This window comes from Ranitomeya imitator, chromosome 3 (genome assembly GCF_032444005.1).
Source record: "Ranitomeya imitator isolate aRanImi1 chromosome 3, aRanImi1.pri, whole genome shotgun sequence".
Lineage (NCBI taxonomy): Eukaryota > Metazoa > Chordata > Amphibia > Anura > Dendrobatidae > Ranitomeya > Ranitomeya imitator.
The window spans coordinates 524,300,617-524,323,280 of NC_091284.1; the positions used below are offsets into that span (position 1 = coordinate 524,300,617).

The following is a 22,664-nucleotide window of genomic DNA, read 5'->3' on the forward strand; positions in this document are numbered from 1 at the left end:
CTCTGGTGTCTGTTACTCTAATTATATACAGCACTATTTGGCATTTAAAAAAAAAAAAAAAACAGGCCACATATTTGCCAGTGTGGTATTTCTATGACAGCCCTCTGTTGTGAATTCCGTTCTTGGGCTCCCTCCGGTGGTTGTAAATGGCACTTTTGTGAATTCTGCCCTTGGGCTCCCTCTGGTTGTTTTGAGTGGAACTGCCGCTCCTTGGGTTTAGCTTTAGCAGCTGCTTTCACTAATCGTCTCTCCTGGCTCTGCTATTTAACCTGGCTCTAGTCTTCAGCCTATGCCACTTGTCAATGTTCTCTGGCTGGATTCACATCTCTGCTTGGATTCTCCTGGTTTCCTGACCAGTTCTGCAAAGATAAGTTCTGGCTTTGCTCATTTCAGTCCACATGTTGTGGACTTATTGTTCTGTGCATTCTATTTTTGTCCAGCTTGTCATTATGGATTTTTTCTGTTAGCTGGAAGCTCTGGGAAGCAGATTTACCCTCCACACCTTTAGTCAGGTGTGGAGATTTTGTAAACTCTGTGTGGATTGTTTTGTAGTTTTTATACTGACCGCACAGTATCCTTTCCTGTCCTATCTATCAAGCTAGACTGGCCTCCTATGCTAAAATCTGATTTCATCTCTGCGTATGTTATTTTCCCCTCCTCTCACCGTCAATATTTGTGGGGGGCTATCTTTCCTTTGGGGATTTTCTCTGAGGCAAGATAGGTTTCCAGTTTCCATCTTTAGGGGTAGTTAGATCTTAGGCTGTGCCGAGGGGTCTAGGGAGCGTCAGGTACCCCCCACGGCTATTTCTAGTTGCGCTGCTAGGTTCAGGGTCGGCGGTCAGTACAGATACCACCTCCTTCAGAGCTTGTCTCATGTTGTTCCTAAACCACCAGATCATAACAGCCCTCATATATCTGCGTGCTCCAAGTTTGTTCATTGTAGGCCGGTGGACCCCTTTTTTGCTGTCTGATACTTTTATTCTATACAGCACTATTTAGCTTCTAAAAATATAAAAAGGCCACATATTTGCCAGTGCAGTATTTCCGTGACAGCCCTCATATATCTGCATGGTCCAAGTTTGGGCATTGTAGGCCGGTGTACCCCTTTTTTTGCTGTCTGATACTCTAATTCTACACAGCACTATTTTGCATATATTTACTTCACAAAAAAAAACCAAAAATTGAATACAGTCTGTTATATCAGGCTGAGGCCTGTCTGGTGTTTGGGTTTTAAAAATCGTAGATTTGCAGGCATACTGATCAGATATTATTTCGCTACTAATAAATATATTTGTGTTGAGCATTTGAAATAGTGCAGTAGTCCATTTAAAATGGGCAAGGGACAGGGAAGTGGACATGATGATGATGATGCATGCAGAGGACGAAGCTGTGGCCAAGGTGAAAGAGGGCAACAAAGACCCACATCTTCTTGCTCGACCTTCCTGTCCCAGTTTCTAAGTGACCGCAGCACACCATTATTGAAGCCAGAGCAGTGTGAAATGGTTGTTGGTTGGATAGCGGATAATGCTTCCAGTCATTTAGCCACCACCACCACCACTATGTCTTCCACACGGTCAAGTCTCAGTAGCCGTGAGTGTGGCCCGGATATTCCTCACCCTGATCCTCCTTCCTCCCACCATGCCAAGTGCCCTGAGACAATTGATCCCACACTTGGACACTCTGAAGAGCTATTCAGTTTTCCATTTCAAGATTTTGAATTCTCGGCCGATCAACTTGAAGTGGGGACAGATGGGATCGCATGTAGCAATGCCGAAAGCTTTGACCAGCCCCGGTCACATGAAGGGAATGGTGGGAAAGTGTCAGGAGAGGTGGACGATGATGAGACAATTGCCAGAATCTCAGGAGGAGGAGCAGGGTGTGGATGTGGAAGACGAGGTGGTGGATGACATAGTGACTGACCCAACCTGGCAGGAGGACATGGAGAGCGAGGGCAGCAGCACACATGGGGCAGGAGGCATATCACCACAACAGGCAGGAAGAAGCAGTGTGGTGGCAACAGACAGAAGGTGTGCATCCTATCCCCGACACACCAACATGAGGGAAGTTGCCATTTTAACTGTTAGATCTTCCCGAGTCTGGTTATTTTTTAAAGACTCTGCCGATAACCATAGACAGGCTATTTGCAGCAACTGCCATGCGCGCATCAGCAGGGGTAGCAAAACAGCCAGCCTGACCACAACCAGCTTGATCAGGCACATGGCAGCAAAGCACCCGAATTTGTGGGCCGAACCCCAGGCTCCAGAACCACTGCCTGCAGGTCACACCACTGCTTCTTCCACTGTTTTGTGGAGAAGCCAATCCCCAGTACACCGTGCATGTGAAGATGCCTCTAGCCCTGCACCTGTTGTGGCCCACAGTAAAGCAGCACCATCATCAAGCCCATCCACATCCTTGTCCCAGCACAGCATCCAGTTGTCTATAACCCAGTCTTTGGAACGCAAGCGTAAATACCCTGCCAACGCCCCACAGGCCACAGTCCTAAATTCTAATATTTCTCTTTTGCTTGCGCTAGAAATGCTGCCTTTTAGGCTCATTGAGACGGAAGCTTTCCGCAACCTGATGGCAGCGGGCATCCCGAGGTACTCGGTCCCCAGTCGCCACTATTTCTCCCGGTGTGCCATACCTGCATTACACCAGCATGTGTCCCACAACATTACCCGTGCCCTCAACAATGCTGTTACAGGGAAAGTCCATCTAACCACGGACATGTGAACAAGTGCTTGTGAGCAGGGATGGTACATCTCACTGATGGCACACTGGGGTTAACAGTGGAAGCCGGGACCCAGTCGGACCTTGGGATGAAACACATCCTCTCCATGCCAAGGATTGCTGGCCCTATGTCAGTCAGGGTTGCCCCCACAGTCTACAGCTACTGCACCTCCTCCTCCTCCTCCTCTTCATCCTCCATCTCTCAAATCAACACATCAGCCAGAAGCTGAAAGCACTGTAGCACTGCCTCAGCCAAGCGGCAACAGGCTGTTCTGAAGCTAATCTGCATAGGTGACAAACCGCACAATGCAGAAGAGTTGTGGACAGCACTGAAAGCGCAATCAGATGTTTGGATGACACCGCTGAACCTACAGCCAGGCATGGTTGTGTGTTACAATGGCTGTAACCTATTGGCGGCTCTGAGGCAAGGTGAGCTCACACACGTACCTTGCTTGGCCCGTGTGCTTAACCTCGTAGTTCAATGTTTTCTGAAAAGCTACCCGGACCTGTCGGATCTGCTAGTGAAAGTACGCCATCTGTCTGCCCATTTTAGAAAGTCAGCTACAGCTTCAGCCGCCCTTGCCAAGCTTCAGCAGCGTTTGCAGCGTCCAGCTCCCTGGCTGATGTGTGATGTCCCCATGTGCTGGAACTCTACGCTGCATATGTTGGAAAGGATTTGTGAGCAGAAGAGGGCAGTTGTTGACTACCATCATCAACAAGGCCGTCGATTTTCAGTTCAGACTCCACACATAAGACCTCAGGAGTGGACATGGATGTCCGACATATGTACTATCCTCCAAAACTTTGAGGACTGCACCAAGATGGTGAGCACCGATGATGTCATAATTAGCATCACCATCCCACTTCACAGCATTCTGAAAACCTCTCTGCTCACAATTAAATAAGATGCATTGCAGGCAGAGCACGAGGACATGGAGCAAGGAACCATACAGGGGGAATTACACTCAGCCCAACCTCATGTCTTCTCATTGTGGATTGATGGTCAATGAGGAGGAGGAGGAAGAACAAGAGCTACTTTCATGCGCTATAGATGGTACTACAAACACAGCTGTCATACCGTCTGTTCAGCGGGGATGGCCTGAGGACAGGGAGGAGGAGGCTGAGGATGAGGAGGACAGCATGGTCAGTCGTCCTGTTGGTGAGGACACGGAAGTCTTGCCAGTTGTGCTGTGTTTCACGTGACACTCGCATTATAAAAATTTTGGGTGACACTCATTACTGGTTGGTGACACTTCTAGACCCACCCTGCAAGGAGAACTTTCAATCTCTTCTACCAGAGGCAGAGAGGTGTACGAAAATATTGCAGTACCAGAGGGCCCTTGAAGCGGAATTACTTAGAAAATTCCCATGTGAGAACGCTGGCAGCAGACATCAGAGTTTGTTGTACAACCAAAGAGGAGTCCAAGGAGAGAGACAGAAGTACAATCCAGCTCAGGCAGGGGAACAATGGCAAAGTTCTGGGACAGTTTTCTCTGACCCACAAAGGCAAGGGGTGCTGTCACAAGAAGTGCAATGTTTGGGAAGATGGTGAGGGGAGTACCTTGCAGATTGTACAAATGTCTTCCGTGATTCCTCTGTGCCTTTTAATTATTGGGTTTCCAAGCTGGACACGTGGCATGAACTGGCACTCTATGCCTTGGAGGTCCTGGCCTGCCCTGCTGCTAGTGTTCTGTTAGAGCGGGTTTTTTATTGCTGCTGGTGGAATTATAGCAGATAAGTGCATCCGCCTGTCAACTGAAAATGCTGACAGGCTGACTCTTATAAAAATTAACAATTGCTAGATTGGGAAAGACTTCTGTACACCACCAAGTGAAAACAGCAAAACATAACCTCAAATCATTCTCTCTTTTGGGGAGGTGTATTCTCATGCACCTCTTCACAACCACACATGGGTATACGCTTCCAGATTTGGTCTGTTTGTTCTTATCCTCCTCCTTATCCTCATCCTCATCATCGAGAACCACTAGATGACTAGGGTGGACGAGCTCTGTACGGTGAATTTTGGGCAAGGGGGCTGTGATGACACTATTTTATTTAGTAAAAACAGGACCCCACATTGGGGAATTGGGCATTACATTACATTGGGCCTACTTCTTAACTCTGCCTCCTGCAATGTGTCCATTAACTGACACTAGATCACCAGGGTGAATGTGCTCTGTACGGTAAATTTTGGGCACGGGGTCTGTGATGGCACTAGTTTATTTAGAAAAAACAGGACACCACATTGGGGAATTTGGCATTACATTACATTGAGCCTACTTCTTAAGTCTGTCTTCTGCAATGTGTCCTTTACCTGCAACTAGATCACCAGGGTGAACGTGCTCTGTACGGTTATAGGCCAGTGAAGTTTGGACAAAGAGCCTGCGATGGCATTAGTCTATTTTTAAAAAAGGTACCCCCATTGGGGAATTGTTTGGCAGCTCATGCACTGCATTACAAGTCTCAGAGACACACACCACTGCATTGGGCCTAATTCTTAACTCTGTCTCCTGCAATGTCTCCTCTTTAACTGCCACTAGATCACCAGGGTGAAGGTGCTTTTTACTGTCATAGGCCGGTGAAGTTTGGGCAAATGTGGGCTGTGATGGCAATAGTATATTTTTAAAAAAGGTACCCCACATTGGTGAAACCACATCCTTGGTGGCAAAGACTTCATAACATTTGTTTACCTTAAAGAGCTCACTTAAAAAGCTCCTTTTTGTGTTGCCTGGTTGTTCACATTGGACACAATACACTTCATATAAATTTGATAAAGCAATGCTGTTAGTTTGGCTCAGTAGTTTATTAAAAATATAGCTTTGTCCACTATATTAGTTTATCTCCTGGAGAGCCATAACTTTGGCTGCCTCAAATGTACAAATAGCGAATATACAAATGGCAATTTGTAAACAAGATTAAAATATTGTAAACCAAATGCATTCAGACAATCACATAGTTGCATTTCTTGTAAAACATTTACAGATGTGACAGACAATGCTCATAGTGAAACAATGTTGATAAATGTTTGCTTATTCACTTCACAAAGAGGTCTAAGCCTCTATATGTTTGCTGTTTGTTATTGTAAAACATTAAGGTTTACTGAAACTATGCCTGTGGTGGTTTGATCTAAATCCTTGTGGCTTTTATTTTCTAGGGGTTTGTTAAATATTAATTATTAATTGAATTATTCATATTCTCAATTCTATACTGAGCACATTTCCTCTCGCTGACATTACAAAAAGCTATTTCTGTATATGTAGCTCAGAGTATAAGTCAACACCATATAGAGAGAACACGTGGTCTATGCGACACATATATAATCACAGCTCATAGGAGGTGGAGGGGCTGTCACGTGGGGTTGTCACCTCCTGCCTTCTCCATCATTCTCCATGGACTTCAGACAATTTACAGAAGGAATGAACAACTGGTAGCCATGATGACTTCTAGTGAAGACAGACAGACACTTTTTACCATCTCGGGAAAAATGAGGAAAAAATGGACAATCTGTTCGTAACTATTTCACCTATTTTTTTTTTCTGCAATGTGATTTTTCTGTGGGCAATCCAATAAACCACTAACTTTTTATGAAAATATCATGACATTATTCTTTAAGAGTAGGGCATCTGGTAAAGAGTCCTGATTAAATAAATGTGCAAAATAAGCATATTTAACAGGGTTTATGGCCCCTCGTCTGATGACTCCATGATATCTCAGTTTAATCCAACCTTGAAATGTGGCCACTTGAAGGTCTGAGTGAAACTAGAGTTACTACATAGTGTAAATTACTATATAAGACCAGAGAAACATGACTAAGACAGATTCCAAAACTGGGGTACCTGTACATGTACAGTGTGCTGATACCTGCATAATTGGGGACACCCATGCAGTGAATGTAATCTCCCAGGGGTTCTCTGTTTTGGTGTTGCTTCTCTGATATTCCAGACAGATGATGTCTAAAACCCTCTTGGTGATGATCTAAGTATACTGTATGTAGTTAATCTTCATATGTACGTAATCACTATATTTATTTAATCCTTATATGTACTTATTAACCTTTGTATGTTAGCATATACAAAGGTGTATGCACTCACACTATTCAATCATACTATTCTTTGAATTTTGTAGTTAGCAATAAAATTACGTTGTTTTGCAAGTATTAGCCTTTTTTAAAGCCGTATCTAAACCTTAGTGTTAAAAACATGGCAAATAAAATTGCCAAATTCTCCTGTAAATAATTCTGCAAAGAGGGAACCATGATACCATTAAAAAATACGAGTGGATTTCCGTGGGCCCATCCAGTATGTGAGTTCCAGGGTGTAATGGGGTTCATATGACTGACTATGCAGCAGGGCTGGCCTTGCTGCCAATGTGTAAAACAAAGGAGTACGGGAGTACAAAATGCATATTGTGAAGTGGATTTTCCTGGGCCCATCCAGTATGTGGGTTCAAAGGTGTAATGGTGTGCATATGAATTGGTAGCAAGGGAGGCCTTGAATTCAATGCAACACTTTTTCAGGAGTCCCACCTGGACATCTTATGAAAGGGGTATTGTGGTGCGTCGTAATTCTTGGCAGCCCATCTACTCACAGCCTAGGCTACAACAGCTTAGGAGACGCACAGTTTAATAATGGCCCTTTAAGAAGATTAATGCCGCCTGATGCACCAGTAAAAATAGGCTCTGTGATTTTAACAGTCCCTCCTTCATAAATGAAACAAGATGGGTCTGCTTATGTGTCACACACCACATGGCCAGCTAGGGTTGTTAAATGTTACAATGACGTTTCCCAGTGAATGCATTAGTAGTGGTTGAAAGCAGTGTTAAAGTTGAAAAACACTTCAAAAACGCTGCGTCTGAACTAAGTCTACGTTCACATTAGCGTTCCGCTAATGTGCGTCGCTGTTGCGTCGGCGACGCAGCGGCGACGCACCCCTATGTTTAACATAGGGGACGCGTGCGTTTTTTGGGTGGCGTTTTTCGACACGTGCGTCGTTTCCGACGCTAGCGTCGGACGCAAGAAAATGCAACAAGTTGCATTTTTCGTGCGTCCGATTTTCGTCAAAAAACGACGCACGCGTCGCAAAACGCAGCGTTTTTGCGCGCGTTTTGCGCGCGTTTTTTGTGCGTCATGCGTTGCGTCGCCGACGCACCGGCGCGCAACGCTAATGTGAACGTAGCCTAAGCCTAAGTGAGGGAGGACATTTTCTGTCTGGGGTTAAATATTCAGCCTTACAGACAAGTCATTAACCTGCAAAGGATGTACCTTGACATATTTCCCAGCAAAACCCATTTTGGTTTCGTTTCAATGTGTTTTTTATGGCACTGGGAAAAATGGCATGAATCTCAGAAAAAATTGGTTAAAGCTGTGAAGTAGGAGTCAGGAATGCTTCCAGGGGTGATCCCCATGATGTCCCTGTGTCATTTGAGCAGTATTTCCATCATTTTCAGACGTTTTTAGACCTTAAAAGGACCCCCGGGGGGATCGCGGTAAAAATACTCGGGTCTCCCATAGACTTACATTGGGCTCGTTGTTCTGGCTGAGTACCCGAGTATTCCAATCTGCGAAACCCGAGCAACGAGCACCCAAGCATTAGTGATGAGCAAGCACTAAAATAGGTACTGGTTCAGACACTGCAGTTATTAAAGATAGGTACAGATTCAGACGATGCAGGTTTTAGAGATAGATACAGATTCAGACACAGGGAATTTAGGAAAAGATCCCGACTTAGATGCAAACAGGTTCAGGGATTGGTCTGAATTCAGACAAGGACAGGCACAGGTACAGATTTAGTGTTCAGGCCTGGGTATTCAGCCCCAGGGTGGCAGGAACTGGAAAGGACACACTAAAAGAGAATGTTGCTCAGGCTTCTCCCAACAGGTGAAGGTGCCTTAAGTACCAAATACCTCTCAGCAATAGGAGGGATATACATTAGGAGTGCACATACTGCCTTTTTAAGAATCAGGAAGTTCCCGCAAGTTCGCCCTAGGCATGTAGCAAGCAGAGGACAATGAGCTCACTGCAAGGCCTGGGGTGGAGAGTACATCAGTGTCCCTGCATGGTGGCGGGAAGCTATGCAGGGATGCAGACAGTGGTGTTACAGTAACCCCCTTACGCCTCTTCCTTCACAAAACTGTTCCTGTCTGACCAGTCTGAACTGAGTCCTACCTATTCCTGTATTAGATTCGGACCTGCCACTGACCTAGTCCTTCCTGGAACTGTTCCAATCTGTCGAGTCTGAACTGAGCCCTATGCGTTCCTGTATTCCAGTTGTTCCTGCCAGTGACACAGTCTTTCCTGAAACTGTTCTCTGGTGTCTCTAGTCTAGTCAAAGGTTTGGGACAGTTTCATTAGACCCTCCCAGTGTCCAAGCCGTGATGCATGGGGTACTCTAACAAAGAGGGAAACGTTTTTCAAGATGATGAAGGAGTACCTTGGCGACCATACCAGCGATCTCCATGATTCCTCTGTGTAGGACATCTATTGGGTATCCAAGCTGAAAATGTGGCATGAACTGTCCCTCTACACCTTGCAGGTGCTGGGCTACTTTTCTTCACAAAATTTGTGGTGCATCTTGTGTTCTGGTTGCAATCATCAAAATACTGTAAATCTCTTCCATGGTCCACAACATGATAGCTTCTTTCCATTAATTAATTTACAAATTCTGTCTCTATGGACAATCTTTTTAAAATTGTCAAAAAATTGTTCTTAGGCCTTCTTTACATCTCTTACAGGGTGTATTGCAATCCCTCCTTTAAATTTTGCCTAGGCCTTATTGGCAGTTCTTGCATTGTCCTCATAGGCTTTGTGAGTTTCAGAGTTCATCTTTCATAAATTAAACAGGATATGTCTGACCATGTCACAGACCACATGCCCAGATAAGGTGGTGAAATGTTAAAATTAAATTTACCATTGAATGTTTTTTCACCATTGAAAGCAATGAGAAAATGCAAAAATGCAGCAAAAATGCTACGTGTGAACATAGCCTATGGGTTGGAGGAGACATTTTTTTCTCTTATTTAATCTGCCTTATATGCAAATCATTATACAGAAAAGAATGTTTTCTAAAATTTTATCCTATAAAATCCATTGTCACCAACTTGTTCATTCCATGTCTAGAAGACTTAATGCTGTGAGAATTTCACACCGTGATCTGTAGTGAAGTTACTGAGCTTGAATTGCGGTGACCTCATCACTGACTTTTTCTCATGGTGCTGAGGTCACCGCAGTTCAGGCCTGCTGGGAACACAGCCTCTTTGAATGGCAGTAACCACAATAATGCAATCGCTGGTCAATGATGCTACATTTACAGCAGCTCATTCACCAGTGGTTCTCAGTCTGCACGGTCCCATCTTGGCACCGTCCAGGTTGAAAACTATTAATCCTCCAGACATGGATTACGGCATGGGACATAACGATGGACAGGTGAAGGATATTGTTGTTTTTTTATTTTTGTTTTATTACAGAAAATGAGAGCTTCGGTGGAATTAGGCGCTAGATGAGAATAACTGTGAATGTTATTTTTAAATAAAAATTAAAAAGTGTGTTTCACTTTATTTCTAATAAAGGACTTTTTTTCTGGCTGTGTGTTTATTTACCATACAACTATAGGATTAGTAATGGATAGGTGTTTTACAGACGCCTCTCCGTTACTAAGCCGTGGGCTTGATGTCATCTGGCAATGCAAAGGTGACATTAACTCCACAAATATGAACCCCACTTTCCATCACTACAGGACAAGTGGGAAGAGCAGGGCAAAGCTCGAGAATTGGTGCATCTGATAGATGTGCCATTTCTGGGCATCTGCGGGCTGGGTGGTCAATATCCATGGCCCCTTAGTAGCCTTGGAATACTAGACCCCAACTGTCAGCTTTAGCAAGGCTGGTTGTCAAAAATGGGGGGACCCCATGCCATTTTTTTAAAATATATATTTAAATATTTTTTTTAAAAGAAAGCTCTATTCTTGATAACCAGCTTTGCTAAAGCTGACAGCTAAGGGTTGCAGTGTCCAGCTGTGAGTTTTGCCAAGCTGGTTAAAAAAATACAGGAGAACCCACGCTGTATTTTTCACTTATTTATTTATTTACAGCGCAGGCAGCGGGTGATGAATACTCCCATCAGTCACCTGCTGTCACTGTTATTAGCGGCAAAAGGTGTAGGCTGATGGGAGTAATAGTCCCATCAACGGCTGCCTTCTGTCAATGATCTAACTTGAATACAACTCTGATCATTCTCCCCTGATCGCCGGCAGAGCAGGGGACAATGAAGAGAGTGGTCTTCCACACCCGATGCTGGGGAACAGCGCTTACTGTGCTGCTTCTTCCCTGGTGCTGGTGAGTGTCACAAGTGTGACATCCATATGTGTCACCCATGTGCACGTGTGTGGGACATTTTGACAGTAAAAACAGATATGTCGGCTTGTTTTGCCCATGGCCAGACAGTCCGTGGAAACACACTGACATGTGCACAGACCCATTCACTTGACTGGGTCTATGTGTGTAAATGTCTCCGGTACATGTGAAAACTGCCACCACACCTACAGGAGTCAATGAAGTGTGAAAGAGGCCAGAAACGAAGGGTTTTTCTGCACCCCTTTTAGTTGCTTGCACTTTACAGAATTACAGATTGATGAATGATGACATATTATGATATGCTCCTATTAAGACCCTATAAGAAGTGTACAAGGTCATGCAAAATGTGTGTGAACCTTTCCTGAAATGTATAATATCAGGATATATTTCATTAGTTAAATCAAACAGCAGATATTGTAATTAATATGAATAAAATAAATAAAGTGAAAAGAGTACCTGATTTTCCTCTATGTTTCTTTCATGATGATTCGCCATTGTTTCATAACAGCACTCATCATTATTCTGAACTGTTATAGAGAAATATAGTTGTTAATAAATCACCATAATCTCATATCTCTTCTACAATTTCTCTTAAAGTTATCATGTTATACTTCAAGTATAATAGAAAGCTCCCTGAGATTTATGCTTCCAAGCTGATTTTTTACAATTGGTGTTCACAAGGCAATGCGGCAATTTTTCTGAAAACATATTAAAGCAATTGATAATTACAGATTATTTTCCTTCACTTGTTGAATATTTTAATAAGACTATACACAAGGGGTCAACATAAGGGTTGTGAGATGGCACTACTCAATGGGACAAATATTGTTTAGTTTGTTAAATACATCAGTTACCATTTGTTTTTCTTTTACTTGAGCGCAGCATGACAGTGACAGAGATCTTGATTCCAGGTTGTATCACTTACTGTGTTGCTTGGTGTAATTTTTATAAACTCACTGTTTGATCAGCAGCAGATTATCACTAGAGGATTTTTAATCCTGCAGCCAAGTATTCCTCCGTATTCATGAGCTCTGTATAACCCCGCCCCAACCACTGATTGACAGCTTTATTTGTATGCTATGCATGGACAGAAAGCTGCCAATCAGTGGTTTGGGTGGAGTTATACAGAGCTCAGCAATCAGAAAACTGGTAGATCTGCAGCATATAAAATAGTAATTTTAGCAAAAAGACATCAAGCAGCCCAATAAGTGATACATCTATGGAATCTGGGTCTTTGCCCAAACATCATTCTGCTCTCAGATGGGGTAGCAAAATTTGATGACAGATTCCCTATGTTTACCTTCCATAGTTTATAACTTCTTAAACATTGACAGTCATGTTTTTTTCTGAAATAATAAAACATTAAAATAAAATATATTGTATATTATATTGTAAATGTAACGTGTACTTTTGGTTAGCAAGAGGATATGGGCCTTTTGTGTATAGCAGGAGCATAGCTAGAAAATCCAAGGTTCATAAACTACCTATGATGGCCCCCTCCCTCATACTCTTACGAAGATTTGACCACATATGTCACATTTTGAAATAAGGTTGTAATCCACAGTCTTTTTAAATAGAGTTGGCTACAGATTTGAAAATCTATGTGGATTTTTTTCTGCAGTGTGTGAATTTAAGAAGACAAGGAGGAAAACCAGAGTCCCGTCGAAGCAAATACCATGGGAAACGGCCATAGTCCATTAACCTAACCAGTTCGTCTTGCAATTATCCTGCCCTCTGTAACCATGTCCACAGCATGTTGTTAAAATAAAGGACAAAGGTTTTTTTTTTTACTGGAAGACTTGTGTGGTGCTGCTATTTTCTTCCTGTTTGGATTTCCACTCATGTTTTTTCAAACAAGCACGCCTTATTCCAGTGGATTACCATTTAGTGGGGTTGTCGACTCAGCTCACCCTACTGGACTCTGCTAAGACTGCTCAAACAGTGAGTACTCACCTGTTTCTTAGTGCCATTCAAGTGCCATTCAACTTTTCTCATGTTTTTTATGGACTTTCTAAGTGTGAACTTAGTGTTGAATATCCCATATACTTATAGTGCACCATAGCTTCCTTTGGATTTTCCATGTGCAACCTGTGAAAGGTCATAGTGGAGGAGCCTATAGTCTAGAGGCAAGGGGCTGTTTGGTACACCTCTATTAGAGGTGCTAAATGCCACTGGTTCTTGTTTCTCACAAAACTATTCTTGTAGAACAAAATTAGAATTTAGTTAATTTCATTTGGATTACATAACGGTTAGGCTTCACTCAGACGTCGTATTTTCCAAGTAACAGAAGTACAGACCGATTAGTTTGATCAAAGTGTGGTCCAAGTGCCACCAGTTTTTCTCGCATGTGGAAAAAAATAAAAAACGTTTCTACACCTCCTTTGTGACACTCTGCGAAAATCGGACCAAACTCTGATGTCGTCCGAGTGAGGTCCAATTTTTTCATGGACCCATTGACTTGCATTGCCAATTTTGATCTGACTCTCAGATCTCCATTCCATAGTCTCCATCCCATAGACGATTATATGTCATGTGAATGGCCCCATAGACTATCACAGGTATGATTGCTATCCTTGAAAACTACGGCTAAAACTCGTACATGAAAAGTGGATGTCTGAATGAGGCCACACATTCACATTTTAGATTTTAATAGACAAAGTCTTCGGTGAAATTTCTACATCCAAATTGCAAAGTTCAACTATCATGATTCTAAACAGCCAGATAAAAGGCTGTCAATTATTCAAAAACACAGTGTTAGGGGACAAGTTCCCACCTCTGCACAGGGGGAATCTCGGGCCATCTCCGCTGCGGTCTCCCATTCTTCTCCTGCCGCAGTGGAGCCTGCTCAGCAGAGACGTCGGTCCCAGCGTCTTGCTCAGTCCCACTCTGTACAAAGAGTTACTGCTGCTTCTCCGGCTTCTGCCATTGAAGTCAGTGCTGGGCAGCGGCGAGCAGACGCTTCTGAGACTAAGTCCTGCTTTTCTCGTTCTGAGCATGCCCTGAGTAAGACCTCTCAGTGGAGATCGAGGGTCACATGGTCAGATACTGCAGCTAAGTCCATTGGTCCTCTTCTGGAAGGTCCTTCAAGTGCTAGGACTAAATCCTGCGTGGCACACTGAGCATGCCCAGGGCAAGATCTCTCAGTGGAGATTTAGGGTCACATGCTCAGGTATGGCAGTCTCTCATTGGTCCTTCTAGGAAGGTCTTTTACTTGCTGCAGCTATATAAGGCTCGCATGGCCATGCGCTAGTGTCAATTCATATATGTACTTTGCGCCAGTGTGGTTATGCATGAGTGTGTTCAGGGACCCGGCTGAAATAAGCCCCTAGAATACCGGCACCTCCGGTGAGGAGATTGCGTGTTGCATAACCGCTGACTGCTATCAGCTTGGCAGTAAGCTTGTGCTCCTGTGAGGCTAACAGGGCGCAGTGCTTTCCTTTCAAGGCTACTCTGTGGAGTAACAGAGCTAGTCTATACTGCCAAACAGTGCTGCCATTTGCTAGCAGCAGGTTCCTCCTGCACGGTGGACCCCGGGCTGCGAACGCACCATTAATAATAAACATCTCTACTTTCTCGGTGCGTTCCGCTAGCCCTAACACACGGAGTATAATTATGACTATTAGTTTGCACTTTTCAATTGTAAAGTTGTAGGCAAAAACTAGAGGCCCTTATTCATTAAAGCGTTTACTCCAGAAAACTGGCATAAAAAGCTTTGAAAAGTTTTAAAATTTTTGTGCAACTGCAGTGGATGGGGGTGTGATAGGGCATTACAGACACCTCTTAATGAACCAGATGCTTCACAATTCATCTGCACCCTCATCAAGCCAGCATGAAAAACGCTGGTCTTGATGAATAAGGGCCATAGTCATATTTTCCATATTTCCCTCTCACTGATGCAGTAGGGTGATGGCTTCACTACTAATTGGCCGGGATCACACTTGCACGAGTCTCGCATCTCAATACCTGGCACTGCCGCCAGCACTTGGGACCGGAGCACGTGGCTACATGTATTTCTATGCAGCTGAGCGCTCTGCTCCGAGTGCCGGGTATTGAAATGCGAGACTCATGCGAGTTTCTAGCAAGTGTGATCCTGGTCATAGGTGTAGTACATTATGGAAAGGAAATAGTTTTCAGTTTCTGCTCCAAGTTTTGCCAATATTTCACTTTATTACTTTCTATAATATCCATTTAGAACCAAATTTGAAAAAAAAAAACATCTACTTACCAAGAATTGGCAGATTGAGATTGCCATATATTGGGTTATTTTCCATATACTGCTGGTCAAAACTGCAGGAAAATTAGATTCAAATAATTTACCTTATTAAGGGATACTCAAATATATATATATATATATATATATATATATATATATATATATATATATATATATATATATATATATATATGTATTCTTTTATTGTAACATATGTAAAATAATATGTAATTTGTAATAATGTCAAACTTTTGCAAGTGTTTAAAGTAATTTAGTGCTAAAGCTATTACAAAACTATGCTGTAGGTACTCTCTACCGGCCAGGTACAAATATACAAGTATGACAGAAAACCATGGTAAATAAATCAATTCAAAGATTTTAAATATTCTCCTATCTCAATATACTATTTTCTACCATGTAAACACTAGGATTTACTATAGCCTATCATCAACTACTGCATAGATTCAGACAAAAAAGATAATCATACGGCCATTATTAAGGTAACAAAAGGACAAAATCTTTATTAGAAAAACATAATTAAAAACCATACTGCCAAGGTTGGGAAAGTAAGACAAACCATACATCATAATCACCCATAGTCGAAGCGCAGCTCCAAGTGGCAGATAGTTACCACACATACAAATCTATACTGGTGGGTGGCTGATATTACATAGCATCTCAGGAACTAAAACAGCCCAACGATGGATCTATTTAACAACAAAATGTCACATAAATATACAGAAAATTCTAATATATGGCTGCCACATTGCCTACCCTTGTGCCTAACCACCCACACACCGCATCCCTCACTGCCAATGGATAATATATCCCCCTACGAGACCATGCTCAACAGGGGTACACAAGTACAAATACCAGGGGACACTGTGATGGAACTTGCCGCTGGCACCTGGAACAGCGCGTCCGCCCTGACGCGGGTTTCAGACTCCTTTCTCGGAGACCCGAACAACGAGTAACTCGCTCATCACTAGTAGCAATGGCAGACACTAATAGCTTTTAAAAATGGATGGATGATTTCCTCAGCAGAAATGGCATTGTGGGATATAGATAATTTAGTGACAAAGAATGTATAATTGATGGAGAAAGGTTGAACTTGATTGACCTAGGTCTTTTTTAAGATTATGTAACTATGTCCAGATGACATGTCAGACTGATAAATAGTAAAATCAAATAGTAATTGCTCGTTTACACTACTGTATTTTCGGTATGAGTGCTCTCCGTTCTAAAAACGGATTGCACTTGGACCAATGTTATTTTATGCGGCAATGCACTTTTTTTTCACTAACAATCTGTGTGTGAAAAAAAACAGATGACATTTGGAGACAAAGTATAGATCTGATTTTATGGACACAGTGCAATTCTGTAACATAGAAAACTGTAAATGTTCCTATAAGGCTATGTGCCCACATTGCGGATTCGTGTGCGAATTTTTCCACACTTTTATTGCAAAATCCGCAGGTAGAACGCACTGTGTTTTACCTTTGGATTTACCATGGAATTCCTGCGGTTTTTGTGTGGATTCCACCTGTGGTTTGACACCTGCGGATTCCAAATCCGCAATGTGTGCACATAGCCTCACTTATCCATAGCTGCTGAGTAAAAGCATTTACTGCACAAAGATGACAAGTGAGAAAAAAATGGTCCCACTTTTCAGGATGATACTCTGAACGATTTTTTTATACAGTTGTGTGCACAAGTTTTAAATAAAACACTGAAATAACCACAAATACATACCTTATTGTGCCCTGGCTGCTATATTTCAAGACTTTTACTATGTAAGTAAAAAGAGAGAGAATTAAAAGGGGGAATTGTGTCAGGTTGCAAATAGTAATTTGAAAATACTTGATTGACAAATCCTAAGTTATTAAAAGGGTGTCTGCACTTTTGCTTAACTATTAGCAAGCCAATTATAGCCATTGGGGTTCTAAAAAACTTTGCACATCCATGCATTACACAGACCCCCCATTTATTTTAAAGGGAACCAGTCATCAGTTTCACACTGTTTGAACCATAGACAGCATGACTAAGGCATCTATTCTGATACGCTTTAGTGTTTCGGAGTTCACATACTTTGAAAATGCCAGCCAGGAACTATGAGGGAGATTCATCAAAATTCAGAATACTGGTGTAAAATGCTTTGAAAAGCGGCAAATGTTTGCAATTTTTTGCAGAGCTGGGGAGGAGCCAAAGCTGGACATAACATGGCTGTGCTCGCCTGTCAAATTCACCAACAGTAGCAGCATTATTTACCCCAGAAATGCTATTCCAGCCCTGGCCCCACAAGATGCGTGAAATTCATTAATTCGTGTGCACCTCTTAATGAATTTGGTGCACCACACTTCAGTGAGCCCCTCATTAAGATTGTCATGCGCAATGCCAGTCTTAATGAATCAGCCTGTATGTGTCTCAGCTGACTAGTCCACGGCCGCTCCCCGGCGTCATTGGCTTCTTCCTGCACTGCTCCAGTTGAATGCCATGTTTCCCTCTATGTATGTAGATAGGGAGAGATCTATCCGTTAACGGAATCAGAGTGGGAATAGAGAGAGATTATAAGTGATTTATCAAATTAGAGAGATGTGGGGTTTATGTTTTTGTGTTTTTAGTCCAATCATTTCCTGAATTCTCAGTATTACTGAAGTTCACTATTATAGTACGGTATGTCTTTTGGGCTATTTAGTATGATTAAAAGTTAAGTTTTATTCCCAGTGAGAATTCTACATTGAGGGATTTTTTCATATATACAGTGATGACCTTCAAACTTGAGCAACATTTTTTGAGATTTTTAGTTCTTTAAAGCCAGCCTTGACTAGTAACATAGTAACATAGTAACATAGTTAGTAAGGCCGAAAAAAGACATTTGTCCATCCAGTTCAGCCTATATTCCATCATAATAAATACCCAGATCTACGTCCTTCTACAGAACCTAATAATTGTATGATACAATATTGTTCTGCTCCAGGAAGGCATCCATGCCTCTCTTGAACCCCTCGACTGAGTTCGCCATCACCACCTCCTCAGGCAAGCAATTCCAGATTCTCACTGCCCTAACAGTAAAGAATCCTCTTCTATGTTGGTGGAAAAACCTTCTCTCCTCCAGACGCAAAGAATGCCCCCTTGTGCCCATAGAATAGCTTTGCCAAAATGGGTAGAGATGGGGAGGGATGGGGTGTGATGAAGTCAACAAATTCATCAAAATTTACTTTAGTGGCGCATATATTGCCAGGAATGTACTCCAGCTGTAAGATGCACCTAATTCATTAAGTGGTGTGCATTGCTTAACCCCTTACCGGCATCGGACGTACTATACCGTCCGATGCCGGCTCCCCTGCTTTGATGCAGGGCTCCGCGGTGAGCCCGCACCAAAGCCGGGACATGTCAGCTGTTTTGAACAGCTGACATGTGCCCGTAATAGGCGCGGGCAGAATCGCGATCTGCCCGCACCTATTAACTAGTTAAATGCCGCTGTCAAACGCAGACAGCGGCATTTAACTACCGCTTCCGGCCGGGCGGCCGGAAATGACGTCATCGCCGACCCCCGTCACATGTCCGGGGGTCGGCGATGCGTCTCCATTGTAGCCATAGAGGTCCTTGAGACCTCTATGGTTACTGATTGCCCGTCGCTGTGAGCGCCACCCTGTGGTCGGCGCTCACAGCACACGTGCAATTCTGCTACATAGCAGCGATCAGCAGATCGCTGCTATGTAGCAGAGCCGATCGTGCTGTGCCTGCTTCTAGCCTCCCATGGAGGCTATTGAAGCATGGCAAAAGTTTAAAAAAAAAGTTTAAAAAAATGTGAAAAAAATAAAAAAAACATAAAAGTTTAAATCACCCCCCTTTCGCCCCAATCAAAATAAATCAATAAAAAAAATATCAAATCTACGCATATTTGGTATCGCCGCGCTCAGAATTGCCCGATCTATCAAATAAAAAAAAGTATTAACCTGATCGCTAAACAGCGTAGCGGGAAAAAAACTCGAAACGCCAGAATTACGTTTTTTTGGTCGCCGCGACATTGCATTAAAATGCAATAACGGGCGATCAAAAGAACGTATCTGCACCGAAATGCTATCATTAAAAACGTCATCTCGGCACGCAAAAAATAAGCCCTCAACCGACCCCAGATCACGAAAAATGGAGACGCTACGAGTATCGGAATATGGCGCAATTTTTTTTTTTTTTTTTTTAGCAAAGTTTGGAATTTTTTTTCACCACTTAGATAAAAAATAACCTAGTCATGTTTGGTGTCTATGAACTCGCACTGACCTGGAGAATCATAACGGCAGGTCAGTTTTAGCATTTAGTGAACCTAGCAAAAAAGCCAAACAAAAAAACCAATGTGGGATTGCACTTTTTTTGCAATTTCACCGCACTTGGAATTTTTTTCCCGTTTTCTAGTACACGACATGCTAAAACCAATGATGTCGTTCAAAAGTACAACTCGTCCCGCAAAAAATAAGCCCTCACATGGCCAAATTGACGGAAAAATAAAAAAGTTATGGCTCTGGGAAGGAGGGGAGCGAAAAACGAACACGGAAAAACGAAAAATCCCCTGGTCATGAAGGGGTTAATGAATTACGCTGATCTTACCCGAGCAGTCCCGTTCATTAAGATTGTCATGCAAAATGCCAGACTAAATTAATCAGGTCCATTGTTCCCAGCAGGCTTTTTCTAAATATGTTTACTATGAAACTCCGCAGGATTGCAGAATAAAACATACCAGTCTGCAATCGTACAGCCATTGTCTGATTCATGCTGGCCATGATTTGTTCAGCATGAATCTTATGACAAGTTCCCATTAATATCACTATATAGAAATGTAACAATTGTTACAAGATTGCTGGGCTTCTAGGAAAAAGACAGTAACTGATAAGCAAAACAAATATAGGCCTAAAGGTACCTTCACACTGAGCAACTTTACAACGAGAACGACAACGATCCGTGACGTTGCAGCGTCCTGGATAGCGATCTCGTTGTGTTTGACACGCAGCAGCGATCTGGATCCCGCTGTGATATCGCTGGTCGGAGCTAGAAGGCCAGAACTTTATTTGGTCGTCAGGTCGGCGTGATTCGTCATGTTTGACAGCAAAAGCAACGATGCCAGCAATGTTTTTTCATGGAGCAACAACCAGCGAGAAGGATAAGTACGTCACTGGATCGCTCCTGCATCGTTCTGCTGTTGCCGTGTTTGACGTCTCCTAGCGACCTAAACAGCGACGCTGCAGCGATCGGCTCATTGTCTATATCGCTGCAGCATCGCTTAATGTGATGGTACCTTTAGGCCAGGTTCTTACTGCGTTAAAGCAGCCTGTTCAACGCATTGCTTTGATAGGCTACGTTAACGCTATAGCATTCACGCCATCGCGTTATGCTATACCGCTAGCACAGATGATTCATCTGTGCTAGCGGTGACGGAGCCTCAGACGCTGCAGCCCGCGTCCGAGGCTCCGTCACTGAATGATGGCACATCGCTAGTGCATGCCGATTATGTCATGTGTTGGCGATGCGCCCGATAATAGGCTTTAATGGCAGCGATAATGGACTGCATTAGACCACGTTATGCTACGGTGTAACGCAGTCCGTCTAACGGACTGCCATAACGCAGTGTGACCCCAGAGTTAGGCTGTCTTCATACCATGTTTTTTGGCTGTGCCTATAGTATACAGCTCTGGCCAAAATTAAAAGACCACTGCAAAATTCTCAGTTTGTCTGAATTTTCTCTATATAGGTATATTTTTGAGTAAAATGTAAATGTTTCTTTTATTCTATAAACTACTAACAACATGTCTCCGAATTTCCAAGTAATAAATTGAGTATTTTTTTTCTGAAAAGGAGAAATGGTCAAAATAAAAAAAAAACTGTGCTTTCAGACCTCGAATAATGCAAAGAAAACAAGTTCATAATCATTTAGAAACAACAATACTAATGTTTTAACTCAGCAAGAGTTCAGAAATCAATATTTTGTGGAATAACCATGATTTTTAATCACAAATTTAATGCGTCTTGGCATGCTTTCCCCAGTCTTTCACACTACTTTTGGTGCAAAAATGTAAGCAGTTCTTCATTGTTTGATGGCTTGTGACTATCCATCATCCTCTTGATTACATTCCAGAGGTTTTTAATGGGGGTCAGGTGAGGAGATTGGGCTGGCCATGACAGGGTTTTGATGTGGTGGTTAGAGTTGAGCGACCTTGACCTTTTTAGAGTCGAGCCGGGTTTTGCGAAACCCGACTATGTCCAAAGTCGGGTCGAGTGAAATCGGCCGATTATGACGTAAAGTCGGGATCGACCGAAACACGAAACCCAATGCAAGTCAATGGGGCAGCATAGTCGGCAGTGAGTGGGGGCCAGGAAAACACCTAGAGTGCCCATTTTAATGTCAAAACCATCCATTCTTCTTAATGAAGCTTGTCAAGCGTAATTTACCTTATAATAATTGGAAGGCATTTGAAATTGGGGGTCATTTGGCTAAAGTTGTGGGGGGTAGGGCTGGTTCAAGTAATTAGTGGGCCCAGGAAATCTGGACCACGTCACGGCAGTGGAGCAGGGAGAGGTAAGTATTTCAACTTTGCAAGTGCTGTGAACCTGAGCAAGCAGGGGGGGCCCACTCGTTGGCATTGGCACTGGCACAGGGCCCCTCAAAGTACAGCGGTGTGTTTGCACGGCGGGGGCGCCTCCCACCGGCAGCAACACTTTTGCGTACTATGAGAGGCCCTGTGCCAGTGACGTCGCCAACTAGTATTCCTCCCCCCACCTGATGAAGGAACCTGCACTTTCATCTGCACCTTCCTCTTTGTCCCCGTGTAAGGTGGTATGGTATGCGGGAAGAGCAACCTGACTTTCAGCAGGGTCACAATGTTGTTGTGTAGCGTGCACGGGGAATGTTGCGTTATGGGTCAATGTACCAGCAGACTCATCTATCACTGGCTGGGCAATGGGCAGGATGAGGAGGAAACACAGATATAGACCCAAAGAATAAAGTTGGCTAAATGCAGTTCAAAATTGGTAACACAGGAATAACCAGGGGGCATTGCAGTGGAGGACAACTGGAATGAGAGGCTGACACAGAGAGTAGGGCCAAATCAGTAAGTAGTCGAAATGCAGTTCAAAATTGGCAACCGTAGTAAACAGGCGGCACAGCTTTGTTCAGTGGAGGAGAACAGCAAGGAGTGGCAGACACCGATAGTAGGCCCCAACCCAACTAGTAGGCCAAATGCAGTCTAACATTAACAACTACTTAACGAGAGGCTGAAAATGGTATTTCAGGACAGGAAACCAGGAGAACAGCAAGGAGTGGCAGACACCGATAGTAGGCCCCAAACCAACTAGTACGCCAAATGCAGTTGTTCCATTTAACCA

General features: G+C 43.2%; 1 protein-coding gene across 1 annotated transcript in view; it reads right to left on the reverse strand.

Moving 5' to 3' along the window:
- The window catches only part of TRAT1 (T cell receptor associated transmembrane adaptor 1), an 82,713-nt gene that overhangs the window by 5,106 nt on the left and 54,943 nt on the right, over positions 1-22,664 (reverse strand). The window contains exons 3-5 of the mRNA XM_069760198.1: positions 17,043-17,079; positions 15,303-15,364; positions 11,534-11,604 (exon numbers count right to left, since the gene is read on the reverse strand). Coding sequence (XP_069616299.1) covers positions 11,534-11,604; positions 15,303-15,364; positions 17,043-17,079 — 170 coding nt within the window. The remainder of the gene's footprint in view (positions 1-11,533; positions 11,605-15,302; positions 15,365-17,042; positions 17,080-22,664) is intronic.